Raw genomic sequence first — 20,952 nt, 5'->3', positions numbered from 1 at the left:
GCTCAGCTTCTATTCAGACTTTTTCTTATACCATAAAAACCAGTTGATTGCAGCATTTCCTCCTTAATCTTAGAGAATAAACATCATCTGTCTTGAAACAAATTGATGAAATACCTTGGCTCTTGCTGTTTTCCTATATTCTATAACATCAGTGGGACTTTTCACCTACTTTCCCAGAATATGTTACCAGTCAGTCTAAAATACAGTTTGTAAACTGAAAGCATTCTTCTCATCAAGTTGTTGATTGATTCTGCAGAGGGACCATTAATTAATAGGGATTAGAGGTAGAAGTTACTTTAGAAATGGTCTAGTGCGGTCCCCTTATTATACAAATATAGAAACTCAGTCAGAGGTTAAATGATTTTTCCAAAATCACACAGAGACTGAGTAGCAGAGCCTAGATTTGAATCCAAGATTTTTGATTCAGAATTGCATCACAGCAGATGGCACCATGTGTCTTAAGAGACTAGTCATGACTTAGAAGAGATGTTATCATTGCCTTTAGGTATTCAGAGTGTTTCCAAGTAGAAGAGACTTACAAGGGATTTTAGTATAGCTCCAGAAGGCAAAATTAGCAACAGCAGGTTAAAGAGAGGCGTAAACCAGAGCTATCCAGGAGAATGAACTGCCCCAGAAAGTAGTCAGTACCCTGTCACTTGGGGGAGGAGAGAGAAATATTTTCGTACAGAGGATAGATGACTCTTTAGGGATATTATAGTGGGAATTTGCCATTCAGGTAGGGATTGCATTGTTCAGAGATTGTATAAATCTAAGTCTGGTATAGTTATAGCTGATCCACGTATCATTAGTCGTATGTTGTACCACTGTCATCATTAGTGTACCGATTTGGGTCTTGGCTAAGTTACCATGAGCCTGAAGATTTCACATTTTCCTCTGCGTTTGTTTTCTGGGGCTGTTGCTTCTCCTGTCCCATATAGTCTTATTTGGCTGCCCTCCCTGGCAGTAGAGTCCAAGAATCTTACAGTGGAGATTCTCCTTTGGGGAAATTAGCTATCTCCCCATTGTTGTTGCACAGCAGAGACACCCTTTTTCTCTTCTAAGACTTTTAGAAATTCTTAGTAATTTAATATAAAAAGAAGTGGGTATAGAATGATTTTACATACACATACATATTTCTATCTAATAATAGTCATCGGGGTGAGGGAAGGAGGGAAGAAAAAAAGCTGCATGATAACTTTATCATATATTCAAAAGGAATAGCAAGTTGTCCATAATAGATTTGCAGTTTCATGTGCAGCAATCTTTTTTTCTATTCTGTGTTTTGGAAATGCTTGTTTTCTTAAATTCAGAATAAAATAAATAATGATTTACGTGGGGAGAAAAATCCTTGATGCTGAAGAATGTTGAATTTTAGCAGTAGGGTGCAGAATGTGATTTTAAAATGTCCCAGTGACAAAGAAGAGATTAAATTAAGGTCAGTCAGTAAGCATTTATTGACTGCCCACTATATGCCAGGCACTGTGCCAAGCACTGGGGATACAAAGAAAGGCTAAAGACAGTCCCTGCCCTTGAGGAGCTCACAATCTCATGGGAGACAACAAGCAAATAGATATGTACAAACAAGCTAGGTACAGGATGAACAGGAAGTCATTAACAGAGGGAAGGCACTGTTAATTAAGAAAGGGTAGGAAAAAAGGCATTCCTGTAGAAAGTGAGATTTTAGTTGGGACTTAAAAGGAACCAAGAGGTGGAGATGATCAGGAAGAGCATTCCATGCATAGGGACAGCCAGAGAAAATCCCTGGAGTTGGGAGGTGGAGCACCCAGGAGGCTACTCTCAATTAATCATAGAGTCCATGGTGGCAGGAAAGTGCAAGAAGACTGGAATTTGCGGAGAGGAAATGAGTAGGCTAAGGAGGGCTTTGAATGACAGACAGATTTTGTAGATGATCCTGGAGGTAACAGGGAACCATTGGAGTTTATGAAGTGGAAGAGTGGCATGGTGTAGGACATTTTGGCAGCCAGATTGAAGTGGGGAGAAACTTGTGGTGGGCAGCTCCACCTGCAGGCTTTTGTAGTACTCCAAGCATGAGGTGATGAGCACCTATAGCCTGATGTGTGTGATCGTCCTTCGTTGCCAAATAAGACCACATCATCAGAGAAATGATGATGTGACTTGCACTTTACTTTGTTTTGAGTGAGGGAGGGCTGTGCAGGTTACCAGCCTCACTTCTCCTCCAGAGCCATCTGAATCCAGTGACCAGATATTCATCAGGATCACTGGAGATGACCCAGGATGAGACAGTTGGGGTTAAGTGACTTGCCCAAGGTCACACAGCTAATGGGTGTCAAGTGTCTGAGGTGAGATTTGAACTCAGGTCCTCCTGACTCCTGTACTGGTGCTGTATCCACTGTACCACCTAGCTGCCCCTATAGCCTGGTATTGGCAGCATCAGAGGAGAGAAGGGGGTATATTCAAGAGATGTCCCAGTGGTAAAATCGATGGGCCTTGCATTATATTGGCTATGGGGGAGTAACAGAGAGAGTAAGGAATTAAAGATGACACCCAAGTTTCAAGCCTGGGAGACTGAGAGGATGGTGGTACCTTCAACATTAATAAGAAAATTTGGAAGGGAGAGAGTTTAGGGGAAAAGACAACGAATTTGGGATATGTTGAGTTTAAGATGTTTACAGGTCATCCAGTCTGAGATGTCTTAAATAAGACAGTTGGAAACAAGAAATTGAGGATCATCAGCTCAGAGAAGGTAACTAAATCGCTGGGGACTGAGAACATCAAGTGAAGTGGGATAGAGGGAGAAGAGAAAGGAGCACAGGACAATTCTGAGGGACACCTTCAGTTAGAGGGCGTGACCTGGATGAGGATCCAACAGAGCAAGCCAAGAACAAGTGATCAGAGAGGTGAGGGGAGTACTAGGAGAAAGGGATGTCTCAAACCTAGAGAGAAGGGAGTGTTTAGGAGAAAAGAGTCATTCATAGTTGCAAAAAGTCAAGAACAGATTGAGACAAGGCCATTGAATTTGGCAACTTAGGAGAGAACAGTTTTGTTGAAGTAATGAAATTGGAAGCTGGATTATAGGGATAGAGAGTGAGAGGAGAGAAGATAGAGGCATCTATTGTAGATGATCTTCTCAAGGACTTTAGTCACAAAAAGCAGGAGAAATATAGGATGATTTGAAGAATGTAAGGTTCAAGTGAGTTTTTTTGAGGATGGAGGAAACATGGGCAGTAGAGAAGGAGCCAGTAGACCTAAAGAAAGACTTAAGAGAGAATGAGGATGATGGAATGAGCAATTTTTTTAAGAGATGGAATGGAGTGGCATTGTTTGCACATGGAGAAGGGCTAAACTTATTAAGGAGCAGGTCTACCTTTTTGTATATAGATGGAGTGAAGGAGGAGAGAGTGGCAGAAAGCATCTGAGTAATTTCAGCTGAATGGAGCTGATGGTAAATGGCTTCAGTATTTTCTGTGAAATATGAGGCAAGGCTCTCAATTGAGGCAGTGGGAGGAGGGGAAGCTATAGACATAGTTATGTTGAATGTCTTTTTTAATAGTTTAATTGTAAATACAAACTGTAATTGTAAAATTAGTTGATTTAGGTTTAATTTCTCGACAGATTGTCCCACCCTTGTCATTTACCAGCGCTGAGCCCTTGGCAAATGACTCACATTCTCTAAGCTTCAGTTTTGACCTGTAAAAGGAGATGGTTGGACTATATGGCCTCTAAAGTTCCTTCCAGCTCTGAATCTGTGTTGCTATTTGGGGGTGTAGGGGAGAATTCTATCAGTTTACAATGAAGAGTGATCTCTAATGCTACCTATCTTGTACAGAAAATACATTATTGATCTGTTCAGCCTTCTTTTAATAACTTGGAATTTTTATAGCCTTTTCCATACTTAGCTGCTGACAACCATCCCCAGGCCATGCATTTTTGATACTGTATAGACTGAGATTAGTAGGGGTGCAAGTTGTGGCCATGAACTGGAGTCTTGTATGGGTATTCTGCCTTGGTTTCATGTCATTGATCAAAGAGTTACAAACATAGTGGTGAAATTCTGTCAGCAAAAGCAACTCTCAGGGTCATCTTCCTCTCAAGTTCCAGCCGTTTGACTCCATTCTTCTTTTTCAGCGTTGGGCTAAATCATACTTAATTTTGGGAAGTTGTAAAGATGATACTTTTCTTTTCCCTATACCTTTGGCTTTAAAAATTAAGCAGCTTGACTTCTTGCAGTAAAGACTGAAGCAAAACTGGGTGTTGGTAACTTCCCTGAATAAATTATTGCATCTAGGGGGTCTGGACTTCTGCTGTCTGCTTGCAAAAAGATCAGTGTAGGCTTAATATTGCATATATATGTATGTGTGTATGTATGTATATAAATTCAGTAGGCTGCCTTAAAAGCAAAGGCTACAGGACTACTTATTGGAGACATTGTAGAGAACATTCCTATACCTGTATAAATTGTGTTAGATGGCCTCTGAGGTCCCATTTGGTTTAGGGATTCCATGATTCTTTGCATACATGTGTTGAGTTATAATAGCTCAAAATAATGTCTCATATTTCTCTAGTACTTAATGGTTTGCAAAAGCACTTTCTTCACAGCCTATAGTATTATCCCATTTTACAGATGGGGAAACAGGCCCAGTGAAGTCACTTATCGGAGAATTATGTTCATAGTGACCAGTTTGGTCAGCTAAAACAACACTCAGAGCTTTTCAGTTCTGGTATAAATCAAACTTAAATTTTGTAAGGGAAGTTGTTTATCCATGGTCACAGAGCTAATAATATGGTAGAGCCAAGATTTGAATCTAGGTTCTTAAAAAGTCATGGGACTTAGAGTCTTCTCCACTACATGTTGAGTTTTGCATGTAAATAACCTGTCTTCTTCCTTCTGATTTGTTTTCTGACTTGTCCTGCATTGTCATTACATTCTGAACCATCTGAAAGGGATTCGTTTTAGCTGTATATTATAGTAGATCCTAGCCCTTCTCACCTAATCGGTTGTCTTTTTTTATTTGTCATTGTCCAGATGTTTCAGAAAGAGCAAGTAGATCCCCTTCAGATGAAACTGCAGCAGGTAAATGGACTTGGCCAGGGCTTGATCCAGAGTGCAGGAAAAAACTGTGATGTGCAAGGCTTAGAACATGACATGGAAGAGATCAATGCTCGATGGAACACACTGAATAAAAAGGTGAGTGATTGAGGACAGAGGGGAAACTAATAGCCCTGTGATCTGTGAACAAAGCATACCTTCCGGAAGTAGTAGGAATGGAAAATGAATAACCTGAATCCAGATTCTCCTTTTAAGATGCAGCCCCAAATCAAACTGTTGAAAGACAGGCTATTAACAACAAGGATAGGTTGTGGGGGAGGAGATCTAGGAATGTGTCACAATTGAAATCAAGATCTGTCTTTCTATTGACCTGACTTATGTACACACAATTCAGGTAGCACAGAGAATTGCACAACTACAGGAGGCCCTGTTGCATTGTGGGAAGTTCCAGGATGCCTTGGAGCCATTGCTCAGTTGGTTAGCAGACACAGAGGATCTCATAGCCAATCAGAAGCCTCCATCTGCTGAATATAAAGTGGTGAAAGCCCAGATCCAAGAACAGAAGGTAAATGAGAATGTTGGGACAGGGAACCATGACAGTGGTAGGGAGTGGAAGGCCACACAGTTGTATGCAGTTTGAGAGCACAGCCGGTGGTTTTGAATAAATTCATAATTTATTTGTAGTGGTATGAAAAGGAAAACAGGAGCTGTGATTTCATGGGTGTATTTTAATCTCTGTGGTTGGCATTCAGCAGCCAAAATGACTTCATCCTGTTCTTTTTTGTACTAGAGACCTCTACTTATTAGTCATGCTCCCTGTTTCAATGTTTGATCTATGGTATTAAGTTAAAAAAAAAAAAAAAGACAGGTGTCTGGGTGTGTTAGGTAGTCCAGCCTCAGTTTACTGGGAAAGTTATCAATATATGTACGTTGTCTAAGAATTGTCCATTTCAGTTGTGGCATAGTTAACTTTATATGTATCTGAGTTTATCTTAATAGTTATGCTAAATATTTACATGATAAAAGTGTCTGCTCTTCTGTCTTTAAGTACTCATCATATATGTAGAACAGATCTACATATATGAAAAGGATAAGAAAAATTTATTCAAGACTGAAATTATCCCTTGCTTGGAGATAGACAGCTAGGTGTAATGGAAAGGCCCCTGTCCCCAGGAAGAAGTTAAAGTTTCTGAGTCTGCCAAGGGCTACCTATATGACCTGGGTGAGTCCTTCCCCACTGTACCTCAACAAACCTAGCCTTAAAGGAGGAGATTGGTCAAGACCAGCATTTTCCAAACTTTGTCCTGCAGAATCCTGGTGTTCCATATAATGTGAATCGTTGTTACATGAGGAAGTTTCAGTGTTAGTATTATTTTTCCTTCTAAAATTTTAAATGTGATGTAACAGAAACAGTTATTACATTATGCATTTAACTTAAATCCAGTGGTCTTTTCCCAGTCTTTATCCTTCTTGACCCCTCTGCAGCTTTTCACAATATTGACCAGCTCCACCCTCTGCCTATTTTTCTCTTCCCTTGACTTAAATGACACTGCTATTTCGTATTCTTCTTCAGAATATTGGATTAAACCTTTTCCATTTCCTTTGCTTAATCATTATCCATGGCCTTCTCCAATCATGGCCATCTAACAAGGTTCTGTATTCCATCTTTTTCTCTCTCTAAAGCTAGTCTTTTATTGATGTCATAAGTTTCCATGGGTTCAGTTATCATCTGTATGCAAACTGCTCTCAAATCTATATATCAATCCCAAATCTCCTAACCTCCACTTTTGCATTACCAACTACCTATTGGACCTTTCCACCTGAATATCCCACCATTATCTCAAGCTCACTATGCCTCTAACCCATCTCTCCTCCAAACTTAATTTTTTTCTCTTAAGAGCACCTTCTAGTCACTCAGGTTCACAAACAGAGGAGTCATCCTTTACTCTTTGTCCCATATCTTCAGTTCCTTGCCAAGTCTTTTTAGTTTTGTCTGTACAGCCTCTCTTCTCATCCACCCATGGCCACCACCCTAGTTCAGATCCTTGCCACTTCACTTCTGGACTACTTTAATAGTTTCCTAATTGGTTTCCATGCCTTCATCCTTTCACCTCTGCAGACTTTCGCACAGCTTCCAAAATCATCTTTCTAATGCATGGATTCAGTAGTTTGACTCCTTTGCTGAAGAAACTTCAGTGACTTTCTATTGCCTGTGGCATAAAATATAAACTCCTTAATTGCTATTTAAAGCCTATCACAATCTGTCTGTAGTCTTCCACATTTACTTCACATTGCTTACTTTCACATACTTGACCTTCTTGCCAGCTAATCTAATCATAGTTCCCCTAATCTCAGCATACCATTTCTTACCTCCTGCCCTTTATAAAGTTGCCCCCCATGCCTAAAATGCGTGCCTTCATTCCTAAGCTTTGCTTCTTAGAATCCTTAACTTCCTTCAGGTTTCAGCTCAAGTACCTTTTCTGGTTCCTCCAATTATTATTATTCTTTCCCAACTTCACCTGTCCCATATTTATGTATCTACATAAATGTTTTATCCTTCCCTTAGAAAATAAGGCATTGAACACAGCAATTTCTTTTTTTCTTTGTTTCATTATTGTTGGTGTTTTATATCTACAATACCTATCACAATGCTTTGCACACATGAGGTGTTTAGTAAATGTTTGTTGGATTTAATTGAATTAACACCCAAAATATTCCATGACTAAATTAATTTGGATAATACAGGTTTACCTCAGAGACGTTGCAGGTTCAGTTCCAGCCCACTGCAACAAAGCAAATATTGAAATAAAGCAAGTCACATAAATTTTTTGGTTTTCCAGTACATGTAAAAGTTATGTTTACACTATATTGTAGTCTGTTACGTATGCAATAGTATGTCTAAAAAATATACATACCTTAATTTAAAAACACTTTATTGCTCAATATCACCTCAGCCTTCAGCACGTCATAATGCTGGTGGAAGGTCTTGTCTCAGTGTTGATGACTGCTGAATGATCTTAGCAGTGGTTGGTGAAGATTGGGGTGGCTGTATTGATTTCTTAAAATAAAACAATGAAATTTGCTGTATCAATTGACTTCTTTCATGAAAGATTTCTCTATAGTATGCATTGATCTTTGATTACATTATATCCATAGTAGAACTTCTTTCAAAATTGGAATCAATCATTTCAAACCCTGCCACTGCTTTCTCAACTAAATTTACATAATATTTTTCAATATTATTGTGTCTCAGGGGATAGGGAGGCTGAAGGGAGAGGAACAGAGGATGGGAACAGTGAGTCAGTGGTGCAATCAGAACACACAGCCTTTATCTTATATGGGCATGGTTCATGGCAACCCAAAACAGTTACAATTGTAACATCAAAAATCACTGATCGCAGATCACTGTAATAGATATAATAATAATGAAAAGGTTTGAAATAGTGCAAGAATTACCAAAAATTTGACAGTCATGATATGAATGCATCCTGTTAGAAAAATGGCACCAATAGACTTACTTGATGCAGAGCTGTCAACAAAACTTCAATTTGTTTCTTAAAAAAATGCAATATCTGTGAAGCTTAATAAAGCAAAGTTCAGTAAAACAAGGTATGCCTGTATTGGACTACACTAGATGATTTCTGGGTTTTTTGGCTCTAATGTTCTGCAATCTGGCACATCCCACTATCTGTGAGTTTAAGATAAAAAATCATTCTAGTATCTACTTGCTCCATTGGGATCTGACTTGAACTTAGAGGTTGATGTTTTTTCAGGCTGAGAGATGTCTTTCCTGACAGCCTTGTGACTTTTTTTTTCCTTGGGAAAAAAACAAATGTGTGTAACAGCTGCTCCAGCGGCTCCTGGACGATCGCAAAGCCACTGTGGACATGCTTCAGGCAGAAGGGGAAAGGATTGCTCAGTCTGCTGAGCTGGCTGATAGGGAGAAGATCACGAGCCAGCTGGAGAATCTGGGAAGGAGGTGGACTGAACTGTTAAGCAAAGCAGCAGCCAGGTAAAATCGGGGGACGGAGGAATGGGAGCAGGGGAACAAGATACTTTATTTTTCTGTTCACTTGCTTAAACTTCTTCTTGGACTGAGTATGGGTCAGTTTATGTTTCGTTAAGATCAGCAACCCTCTCTGGTGCTTGTATCATCCCATAGCACATAGCCAGTGTTGGAAATCCATATGATATTGAAATAAAAAGCCCCGAATTTGTGTCAAAGATGCCATTAGGATCAATGTGATGATTATTACTAAGAAGCAACATAAGTTTTAAAAGTTCTAATGAATGAGAACTGACGTGTAATGGGCTCCAGCTGATCTGCTGTAAGTTTAGGTGTGGTAGAGATAATCTATTTAATTTCTAAATCAGAAACACTGCTCTAGTAAGAGTATTCTGTTACATTTTCTGTATCAAGTGGTGGGAGGATGATATTTAAAAGAATCTGGCCAAGATGTTCCCCATTTTCTCTCCTCCCACCCGCCAAGTTTTTGAAATAGCCATTTCCCTTTATTTTTAAAAGAATAATTCTTTTGAAATGAGGAACTAAAATATCCTGAAAATTTTTCTCTTCTTGTACGCCTACTAGTTTGGGCTAGAATTATTTCTGTAAGTAGGAGCAGCCAGTCCACTGCCTTGAGGAGGAGACAGGAACTTTAAGGACCTACATGCACTCTATGTTGAAGTTTCCTTTATTAGCAAATAGCCACATGACAGGCAGAATATGGAAACAGTTCTTTCTGTACACAGAAATGAGATCATTTTGCCTATTGGAAGCAGGTAACTTGTAGTAAGGGCAGCTAGGTGACCTAGTGGATAGATTGCTGGGCGTGGAGTCAGGGAGACCTGAGTTCAAATCTAGCCTCAGATACTTATTAGCTATGTGCCTCTAAGCAAGTACTTAACCCTGTTTACCTCAGTTTCTTCATCTATAAAATGAGCTGGAGAAGGAAATGAAAAACCACTCCAGTATCTTTGCCAAGAAAACCCCAAATAGGGTCATGAAGAGTCAGACATGACTGAAGCAATTGAACAACTTGTAAGCCTGTACCATTTGGAATTTCGACACTTTTTGTTAAAAGCTAATTACAGAGTTACTACAGGATAACTTATCTTACTGTATATCTGATTGGTTCTAACTTTAGCCACTCTCTTTGCCCTAATGCACTAGATGAAGTGAGTGTTCTAAGGGAAACAGAAAACCAGGGTTCTAGGAACCTGCTACCTTCCCCACATCCCAGAAGTAGTTAGCATTACTTTCCTGTAGTTTGCATCTTTGAATTCTAGTTCTGCCTTCTCAGCGTGGGCAAGGAGGAAAAAAGTCTAGTCCCTTTTCTATAAGACAAACTTTAATGGTGAGTTATATTTAAGCTGCTGTTCTGTGTCGCGTAATCAGAACATTAAAAATGTGTCATGATACTGCTGTGCCATAATTTATTAAGAAACAGCGCCAGAACGATGTGGTAGAAAGGGCACTGCCCTAGGCCTGGTGTCTATGTCCTTTAGGCAGATTTTTTCATCACTCTGGGCCTCAGTCTCCTCTTCTGTAAAATGAGGAAGTTGGATGCATTCTAAGGTCTCTTCTAGCTCCAATATTCTGTGACTCCAGAAAAGAGAGACAAACTAATGGTATTAAAGAAAGATGAGGTGCCAGCAGGAACTTTGTTGGATATGGAAATTTCATTGTTGCATGTTGAGAATTCTGAGAGGATATTGCAGTTCAGAAATTTGACTTAGAATGTATTGTTTTGCTATAGTCACAAAAAAAAATATCATAACCGCATGTTGCTGGCATTGTCAGAGAGTAAACTGACCTGACTACGTGAACTGGAACCAGATAACTGAAGCTTAAAACTTGAAAAAGAACCAAAATATTGTTCATTTTCACTTTTGTTCATTATTAATTAATTGTTAAATTGCTCATTGAAATCTTTCCATTCCTACATTCTTAAACAGATGAGCCCCGTTTAACCTGTTCTTGGTGATTCGTTCACCATGTCTGTTGTTTGTCATGTATAGAGAGGCAACATAGAGAGTGGGAGAACCCTGGGCACAGGTCCTACCTCAGCATGGCTTTGTGACTCTGGGCAAGTGCCAGGCAGCTCTGACTATTAGATGGGCTTCTGGGCTTAGAACTGGAAGGGACCTGACAGATGAGAAAACTGAGGCACACAGAAACTAACGGACTTGTGATTGTCTGCACACAGGATTCAAGCAAAATTCTTTCTGAATCCAAGTCCAGCACTCTAACTGACTTTGCTGCAGGAGAGTTGCCTATCTACATTGATAGGAGTTCCCTACCTTAGTAGCACTTGAAGGTGTACAAATCACTGTGCTCACAATAACCTACTGAAAAAGGAGGTTACCCCCATTTTGAAGAGGAGGGAACTGAGGCTGCCCCCAAGGCTGCCTACCTAGTAGGTGGCAGAACTAGAGCCCAGGTCTCCAGGCTTCAAATCTGTTTCCCTTTCCGCTCCTGCATTGCTGCCTGGCTGTTTATTGTTTAGTGAAAGGAAAGAGAAGGCATGTCCCTTTTAGATTTTCCATTTCCCCTCTCCGGTCACTTCTGGTAGGCTGCCTGCCTGAGCTGACAGCCCTCCACCCCAGAGGTCTCTAATTTTGCTGCTTTCTGCACTTCAGGGCCAGGAAACCAGGTCATAGAGCCTCAGAAGGAGAAGGACTTTCCCTTTGCATGATTCGTGAATCACATCAACAGTATCCTGGACAAGTAATGACCAATCCTAGACTGAATCGCTGTGTAGTAATCCCAGCACAGCCTGTTCCATTTTTAGACATTGTTAACAAGTTTTTCCGTAGTGAATGGAAATTTACCTCCACGTAGCTTCCACCAATTGATGCTAGTTCTGCCTAATGGAACTGAGCAGAGCAAGTCTAACTCTTCTGTAAAGTAGAGGAAGAAAGCTCTCATGTCACTCTTAATTTTCTTTTTCTCTGGCTTAGAGAAGAGAACTCAAATCAGGAAGAACTGAGTGCAAATATGACCTCAGACATTTATTAGCTGTGTGACCTTGGGCAAACTGTTTAACTCCTTTCTGCCTTGGCTTCCTCAGCTATAAAATGGGGCTAATAATATTACGTACTTATTTATGAGGATAAAATGAAATAATATTTGTAAAGCACTTTGTAAACTTTAAAAAGCTGTATAAATGCTAGCTGCTATTATTCTAGGATAAATATCTCCAGTTCTTTTACTTGATTCCTGTTTTCAAATCCCTTTACTATCTTGTTTGCATGTCTTCTAATTCATCCATTTCCTAAATGGCTGCTGGTTGGCAAAGTTGATAGAGTGCTTCTGTCTCTGGAGTCAGGACGACCTGAGTTCAAACCCAGCCTTAGACAAGTTGCTTGAAGATTTACCTCCTAGTGGGGAGGGAGTATGGTAGTGTTACTACAATCCTCTGGCATTTGTCTGCATTTCCTCTGCTTTGCAAACATTAACTCCTCCTTGACCCCACCTTGAAAGAGATAAGAAAAAACCCATACCGAGCAAATGGAGACACATTTTTTGTTCTCTACACCTGTCCTGATTAGAAAAACCTGATTGTCAATCATAGCCAGAGAGTTAGAGGATTAAGAACTCTGTGCCTGGGCACCTTTCTGGGATAGTCTGCCATTCAAAAAAACCAACCAAACAACAACAAAGACCCCACCAAATTTTCTTAGAGTTGGTTTGACTTTTAGACGCTTCAGAAGATTGGGAAGATTTGGGAGACCCATTTATATTACTTAAAGAAGTAAGCAGTAATAGAAGTAAGAGTTTTTGGAAGTACATTTGTGTTTCTAAATTCAAAAATTATTAGAAAATTTGTTGTAAAAAACAGATTCAGAGACAGATTATACCATTTACTAATTTTTACTAATTAATTTACTGGATTACAACAGTTGCCACATTTATATATTTTCAGTGCCCCAGACTAGCTATTTCATGTGCAGTGCAAACATGTTTTGGTGTTTTTTAAAATAATTTTCAGGGCCAGGAAGGCTGGCCTGTGGAGAGGAGATAGAAGTCCTGTCTGACGATTTCTGACATTTTTGACTTTTTAACTCTTATATACGTTGAGGCCTGAGAAGGAACCTTGATTCTGAAGGCTTTGTCAGTGAAGCACATTACCTTGTCTTTCTTACCAAAATAAAAAGTCCTGGATATGATCTAAGTGATAGATTGTATCTGTGTCTGTCATATGAGAATCAGTTTCAGTAAATTTAAGGTTGATGAATTGTCTTGGCCATTGTAGCTCCTAAGTAAAGAAGCTGTGATCTACATCAGACGCAGCATTCAAAGTGGCAAAATCATGGCTTCTTGAAGCATGGCAGTATTCCAGTGGAGGCCATAGCACCATGTTCTGAGACTGTGAGAATGTGCATACACAGGGCCATAAAATGTGCTCCGGACCTGTACTTAGGGCCCTCCTGCCATTAGCCAGGGGTATGCCCTTGGGCAGAAAGATCACATCATCTTCCTAAATTTCAGTTCTCCTCATCTGTAAAGTGGACATCACAAACCTGGCCCTTTCTATCAAGGATGTTGTGAAATACCACTAATACAGTGGATGTGAAAATCTTTTGAAAACATTAAAGCTGTATATAAACATAGGATATAAATCTGTTTTCTCTTTACTATGAGAGATATAAAGACTTGATAAATTTCTGCTAAAGACTAGCTCTGCTCTACATTTGAGTTCATTTCAACAACTATTTTATAAAATGCCCACAATATCATGTGCTCACTCACACAGTGTATGGCACTTGGTATTTTGGGACTGAAGGAGCTAGTAATGTTGTACAGGTTGGTTTGCTCTTCTGACTAGCATCATTTTCTGTTTTGTGTAGGCAAAAACAGCTGGAGGATATCCTGGTTTTGGCAAAACAGTTCCATGAAACAGCTGAGCCTATTTCTGATTTCTTATCTGTGACTGAGAAGAAACTTGCCAATTCAGAGCCAGTTGGCACCCAGACTGCCAAAATCCAGCAGCAGATTGTGCGCCACAAGGTAGGAAATCTTTATAATGAAACACTGAGCTGGGAATCAGAAATCTTAGAAACAAACCATAATCCAGTAACATTCAGCACCTCTCCTTAGGACCTTATTTTTTTACAGGTTTATTTAAAATATTTTAAATCGTTCTTGTGTTGGGTGAGATCTCACATCTTTTAAATTCATTCTTCAAACATTTAAGTATCTGCTATGGGTAGAGCACTATACTTTGGGATTGAGAGGTAGTAAAAAGATTGTTTAAAATGTGGGCCCTGCTCTCAGAATCCTTATAATCTATTCAGAAGTTAAGATACCCACATAAATAGAACACAGAGTTAAACTGAAAAGTACCTTAGAAATAGAACTTTTGTTTGTACCTCTATGAAGTCCAAATGGGGACAACTTGTTATTAGGGGGTTGAGAAGGAGGTAGCATTTCAGCTGAGATTTCAAAAGATGGTGAGGTTTTCAACAGTTAGAGGCGGGGAGGAGGGTTACACTAAAACATAGGGAATGGCATAAGCATGAAGGTAGGAAAGTGCATGATGTATTCAGGGAGAAGGGTCCGTTTTGGCTGAAGCATCAAATGTATGAAGCAGAGTAGTAAGAAAAGGTTACAGAAGTATGTTGGAACCATATTAATGTCTAGAGTGTAAATTCTACTCAGTAGGTCATGAGGAGCCAGTGCAGGGTTTCACATAGAACAGTCTGATCAATCTGTGTGTAAAGAAGACGTTAATCTGATAGCACTGTGAAGGATGGACTTGAATGGTGAGCAAGTCGAGTCAGGAAGCCCTATCAGGAGACTAGTAGAGTAAGCAAGAGGAGTGGGAATGACGCTGCCACTGTGGAGGGGATGGACAGCAGTGGGGCCTGATGGGCAATGATCACAAAAATCTCTTGTTTTTCAGGAGTATTTCATATTATTTGTGCCCTTCAGAGAGTGGAGGGTTGTTTTCATTTGTTTTATTGTTGATTTTTCATTGTTTTGTGTATACTTTAATTTCTTGAATTGTTTTTCCCATTTTGTTTCTGTTGTTCATTTTTTTCCACTCCGGATTTTCAGGCTCTGGAGGAAGAAATAGAGAGCCGAGCAGCTGATGTGCAGCAGGCAGTCAGAGTTGGGCATTCCCTCTCCTCCCTGACCTGTCCGGCAGAGCAGGGTATCCTGGCCGACAGGCTAGAAGCCTTGCAGGCCCGTTACAGTGAGGTTCAGAACTGGTGCTGTCGAAAAGCAGCCCTGCTTGAACAAGCCGTAGCTAACGCCAGACTCTTTGGGGAGGATGAGGTGGAGGTGCTCAACTGGTTGGCTGAGGCTGAGGACAAACTCAGCTCGGTTTTCGTAAAGGATTACAGACAGGATGTCCTCCAGAAGCAGCATGCTGACCACCTGGTATTCATGTTTTCCATCCTATTTGTTATGTTACTGAATGATCTCATTCTTTCTAACTCATATTTGTCCTCTTCCTTTTGTCATTTACTTTTTAGTCAACCCTAGGATGCCTCAAGGATTGCAAAAAAAAAAAAAAAAGTCAGCTATCCACTGAGACACACAATGGTAGAGTTAACTATGTGTCCAGAAGACCTTTAAAAGGGGGATGGGGAAGGCAATAACAGCTGAGGAAAGTGAGATAAATAGTTTGCTTGTTTTATCTGATCTTCATTAACAGCGTATCTCCTAACCTTGAAGTCGGTCTTAGTCTCACCTCTTCTTTGTACCACTTTCTGTGCCATTAGTGGCCCTTTGACAAAAATATTAAAATGCTATTTTTTTTCTTTTCAGGCTTTAAATGAAGAGATTGTTAACAGGAAGAAGAATGTAGATCAAGCTATTAAGAATGGACAAGCTCTTCTTAAACAAACAACAGGTATCATGAAATCAACAGCTTTGACTCCTTGCCTAGCCCATAGGTCGATCACATGCCCAGTCAGTTAGATGATCTATGTGAGCCAATTCCCTTTTTGTGTATGAGAAGCTTAGTTCCTGCTGATCATGTTACAGGCTGCTCCAGGGAGGCTGTTGACCCTGTGTTCCTATTTCCTGTTAAGTCTCTGGGGACACTGAAAGACTTTGTTATCTCACCATCTGCTTCTACATGAAGATTCACTATGTAGGGTTTCTTTTTTCTTCCTGAGTAAAGGATAGGGAATGTCATCATTCTGTGGAAATTTTGAAATGTGTATAAGAAGACTTCTCTCATTTTAGCATTCTCAAAAATGGCTTATTTTTTTCAATGAGAAAGGACATTAAAAACCTTTAGTCCAAGTTTAAAGGAATGGGGCAGAGGGGGGTGGAGAGGCACAGCTATTAAGAGAATATGAATCTGTGTTTTTGCTTTACTTGCCAAAGGAGAGTAGACAAGATCCTGCTATTGACATAAATGATTCACTTCACTCTGTGCTTTTCCCCACAGGGGAGGAGGTACTCCTTATCCAGGAGAAACTAGATGGGATCAAGACACGCTACGCTGACCTCACTGTCAGTAGTTCCAAGGCCCTAAGAACATTAGAGCAGGCCCGCCAACTCGCCACTAAGTTCCAGGCCACTCATGAGGAATTAACTGGCTGGTTAAGTAAGGTAGAAGAAGAGCTGATGGCCAGTGGAGGACAGTCTCCTAAGGGGGAGCAGATTCCTCAGTTTCAGCAAAGACAGAAGGTGAGCTCTGTGTTACAGTGTGAGAAATGAGATCTCCCTGCTTTGTCTGAGGCAGGAAGTCAGTACTTGGGTTCAGGCTCTATGATGCCATTCCCCAGCTCTTTGACCTTGGATCAAAACCAAAGATGGTTCCATAGTTTCTTCCACTAAATGGAGACCTTCCATATCCTCCCTGTGTCATGGGAAACAGATTTCATTAGCAAGCCCTTTGAACTTACTACAAGACACATGAGAGGCGAGGCAACTCTTATTGCCTAAAGAAGCCTTTATAGGGAAGAGATTATATTCAATATCCCTAGGGAATTTGCTTATATTTAAGTCATTCATTCATCCAACAACCATTCAAAAAATTTTATTGAAATCTTTTCTTTTTACATCACCTTCATTTTCCAACACATGCCTTTGCCTTCTCTGACCTGGGAGGCTATTCCTTATTGCAAAGAATGAGGAATAAAGAGAAAAGAAAGAAAAAAGTCTTTTAAATAAAATACGTTAATCAAGTCTGTGTGTTGTGTTCCACTCTCATGATAATAGTAGCTAGCATTTGTATAGTGCTTAAAGTTTGCAAAGCACTTTACAAATCTAATTTGTGATCCTCACCACAACCCTGAGTGTTAGGCACTGTTATTTGCTCCGTTTTACAGATGTGGAAAATGAGGCAGGCAATAGTTAAGTGACTTACATAAGGTCCCACAAGTAGTAAGTGTGTCTGAGACTGAATTTAAACTCCGGTCTTCCTGACTCCGGGACCAGCACTCTGTGTACTGTGGTACCACTAGCTGCCCATAATTTCCCACTTCTGTAAAGAAGGGAGGGGAGGTGCCTTCTCATTTCCCTTTCCCAGAGCCAGCCTCAGTCGTTTAATAAGAGTGTTCAGTTTTGGTTTGAGTGGTTGTTGCTTTCTCAGTTTATATTGTCATTGTGTACGTTCTTTTCCCATCTCTGCGTGTTTACTTTGCATGGATTCATGTGGATCTTTTCATGCCTCCCTGAGTTCTTCATAGTCATGGTTTCTTACTGCTTCACAATACTGCCTTACACTCCAGTATCACAGTCTCCGTAGTCATTCCCTACTCCATGAGTGTCCACTTTGTTTCTGGTTCTTTTTCACTACATAAAATATCACCAGGAATCTTTTGTTCTGTATTGGAACCTTTCTTGCTATCTTTGACTTGCAGTAGGACACAGGACTTCTGGGTCAGAAGATTTGGACATGTTAGTCACTTCCTTAGAATGATCCAGATTGATATCCAGAATGGTTAGACTAGCTCACAGTTCTGTCAGCAATACATCAGCGTACTTGTTTTCCCACATCCCCTCCAGCATTTGTCATTTTCCTTTTTTGTCATTTTAGTGACTTAGCCAATCTGATGGGTATGTGGTGCTACTGCAGAGCCATTTTTTAGACTTCCTGTAATTATTAGCGATTTAGAGCATTTTATTATATAATTTAAAAGAAAATCAAGCTCTACATAAGAGATTGACATTTTCAAGTACAGTGTTCTCTTCTTTCTTGTATACTGAAATGTTCATTTTATTTGGTTTTTACTTAAGTTTAGAATTTTTTTTAAAAAGAAAGAAGACAATGGGTGACATGCTTCTCAGACTTATAAATGAACTAATGCTAGAAATATAATGCATAGGAGTGACAGAGTCAGGATCTAAGAAAGATGAAAAACTGGCCTGATAGGTAACATCTGAAAGATGGCCCAGATACAACTATGCAGGTGGAACACAGGCTTGTTTAAATCCTGCCAAGGTGTAAAGACTTTAAGTACGGTTCTGGGACTCCATGCCCATCATCCAAGGGAAAACCCTAGCTAATTTTAGAGAGAAAGAATCATTACCAGAAGATTGATCCCCAAGCAGTGCATTTTTGGCACACAACAACTGAAGGAGTGGTTTGGGTGTGTAATGGTTTAGAGGCAACTCAGTGGCACAACGAGTAGAGCAGTGGGTTTAGAGTCAGCAAGATCTGAGTTCAAATCTGGTCTCAGACATTTGTTAGCTATGGAAACAAAGACAATTTACTTAATTTTGTTTGCCTCAGTTTCCTCATCTGTAAAATTGGGGCTAATAATAGCAGGATTGTTGTGGGGACCAATGAGATAACATTTGTGAAGTGCTTCATAGTGTGTGACACATAACAGGCAGTATAAAAATGCGTGCTGATGCTGCTGTGGGTGGCAAGGAGCAGGCACATTAATGTGTGTCGCTCTTAGTAAAGAGCACCTGAAGTAAAAGCTCCACCTTATGCCTGCTTCACTAAGCTATGAAAATCAGTGGGCTCAGTAAAGCTAAAGATAGTCAAGGTAGTCATTTGCCATTCATCAGTGACCATTGAGTGAATTTTAAAATGCTTACTATAAAGCAAAGAATAAATTCTGAAAGACTCTTGTGAGGTTATTCAGAGCAGTTTCAGCAGAACTGAAACACTCTGTACGTTGATTACAATTGCATGTTTTTTGAAGAAGAAGAAAGAGAAAAAAGAACCAAAATTATTAGATGGGGCTAGCCTGGGAAAGGGTACAAAATAAAAACATTTCTCTGCTTGATACTTTTTGGCTGATTTGTTTGGTTTTGTCTTATTAAATTTAAGATGGAGGATTGGGGTAATTTTTTTTTAAGGGTATTTTGTTCCTTATTTTTTTTTAAATGGGTTGAAAGGAAGAAGATGAATAGCAAATGGTTTTTACCCAAAGATGGGCTGACTCAGAAAGGTTCCCAACATGTAGCAAGCTAAACAGAAAGTCAGGTTGGGAATATACTGAACGTTTTGCAATAGAAAAAAAAAACTGAAGGAAAGAGGTCAGAATCCTTTTGGGATATATGACAAAGATGGCACTTCACACCCCCACAACCCCTCCACCCCCTCCCCCAGTAGCTGTTAATTGTGTTTTATTTAGCCTGAAAATTTGTGTGACCTGAAAACCTGTCTTCCCTTCCTAGGAGCTGAAGAAGGAGGTCATGGAGCACAGGCTAGTACTGGACACAGTGAATGAGGTGAGCCGGGCCCTCTTGGAGCTGGTGCCCTGGCGAGCCCGGGAGGGGCTGGATAAATTAGTCTCCGATGCCAATGACCAGTACAAACTGGTTAGTGACACCATTGGTCAGAGAGTGGATGAAATCGATGCAGCTATCCAGAGGTCGCAACAGGTATTGAATGTACTCTACATCTGGACCGTCTCTGGAGGGATGCTACATGTGGGAAGGCATGGCCACTGGGGCCAGTAAAAGCACAATTTCTAGAACAGGAATTACAGGATCAAGCCAAATGGAATCCTGTGGGCATATCTCAGTGCTGGGGAGCAACTGAGTGAGGGAGAATATACCAAGGCTGAGGGAATAGTTGGGGAATAACTAGGCCCTTTGATGGAAAAATGTAAAGAAGAAATCTATAAAAAAGGAGGGAGGCCCTTTCCTAATTATAGCACTGCCAAGCTGGTGAAGAGTGCTTTATAGTAGATAACCGTAGCCCTCAGTTATAGGCTAAATACTTCCTTATTTTTTTCTGAAATACTCAGCTCTCTTAGAATTGGACAGACTAGGGAAGGAAGCAAACAGCTGTAATTTCTGCCAAATCGTAGATTGTAGACCTTTGGTGCTTGAGGAGACCAACCCGCTCATTAAATGTGTCAGTCGCTTTTACAAAGTAAAGCTAGCTCAGGAAGGAGAACAGCCCATTTCCCAGCTTCTTCCCTCTCTTGCTTTCTTAGAAAAGTGGTAGCTTACCTTTCCATTGTCTAAGTGTCATTTGACATAGAGCTGCCATGTGCTTTAAAACCTGTTAAAGAGGGATGAAATGAGCCCACATTTGTACACAGTTTAAAATTTACAAAGCGTTGTGAGTTTGCATTATTTCCTTCTGAGCTTCAGCAATCTTGTAGGGTAGGTAGTACAGATGCATTCCATTGGCTTTATAGATAAGGCAGCTTTTTCTAGTGGAGAGTCATTTGCTAGGCTTATCTTGACCCAACCATCTCAGGTCTGCCTTGACCCATCTAGGACAGGCACATTGAAGGCACAAACCTTAGTCCGACTGAGCTATTCTAATTATCTGCATTTGCTCACTTGTCATCCAAAGGTTGATATTCATCCTCTCAACCATATGAAAAGTAAACTGCTGTCTTGCTTGCTTAGGGAAGGATTACTTTATCTTTAAATATCTGTGCAAGCAACTTGTCAGATTTGAAAATGAGGAGGAAGCATAGGTCCAGTCTAGATAAGAATAACTTAATGCAGGAGATATTTATATGTATATATTTTATAT

The 20,952-nt window shown here is 40.1% G+C and overlaps 1 protein-coding gene across 17 annotated transcripts in view; it reads left to right on the top strand.

The window, feature by feature from the left end:
• The window catches only part of MACF1 (microtubule actin crosslinking factor 1), a 398,300-nt gene that overhangs the window by 325,846 nt on the left and 51,502 nt on the right, over positions 1 to 20,952 (top strand). For all 17 annotated transcript variants that reach the window (XM_072609962.1, XM_072609963.1, XM_072609950.1 and 14 more), the window contains 8 exons: positions 5,006 to 5,167; positions 5,424 to 5,594; positions 8,875 to 9,041; positions 13,883 to 14,042; positions 15,093 to 15,419; positions 15,810 to 15,894; positions 16,441 to 16,682; positions 19,632 to 19,838. In XM_072609962.1, the coding sequence (XP_072466063.1) occupies positions 5,006 to 5,167; positions 5,424 to 5,594; positions 8,875 to 9,041; positions 13,883 to 14,042; positions 15,093 to 15,419; positions 15,810 to 15,894; positions 16,441 to 16,682; positions 19,632 to 19,838 (1,521 nt within the window). The remainder of the gene's footprint in view (positions 1 to 5,005; positions 5,168 to 5,423; positions 5,595 to 8,874; positions 9,042 to 13,882; positions 14,043 to 15,092; positions 15,420 to 15,809; positions 15,895 to 16,440; positions 16,683 to 19,631; positions 19,839 to 20,952) is intronic.

Source organism: Notamacropus eugenii, chromosome 5 (assembly GCF_028372415.1).
Source record: "Notamacropus eugenii isolate mMacEug1 chromosome 5, mMacEug1.pri_v2, whole genome shotgun sequence".
NCBI classification, from domain to species: domain Eukaryota; kingdom Metazoa; phylum Chordata; class Mammalia; order Diprotodontia; family Macropodidae; genus Notamacropus; species Notamacropus eugenii.
This window is presented reverse-complemented; position numbering and strand designations above follow the sequence as displayed.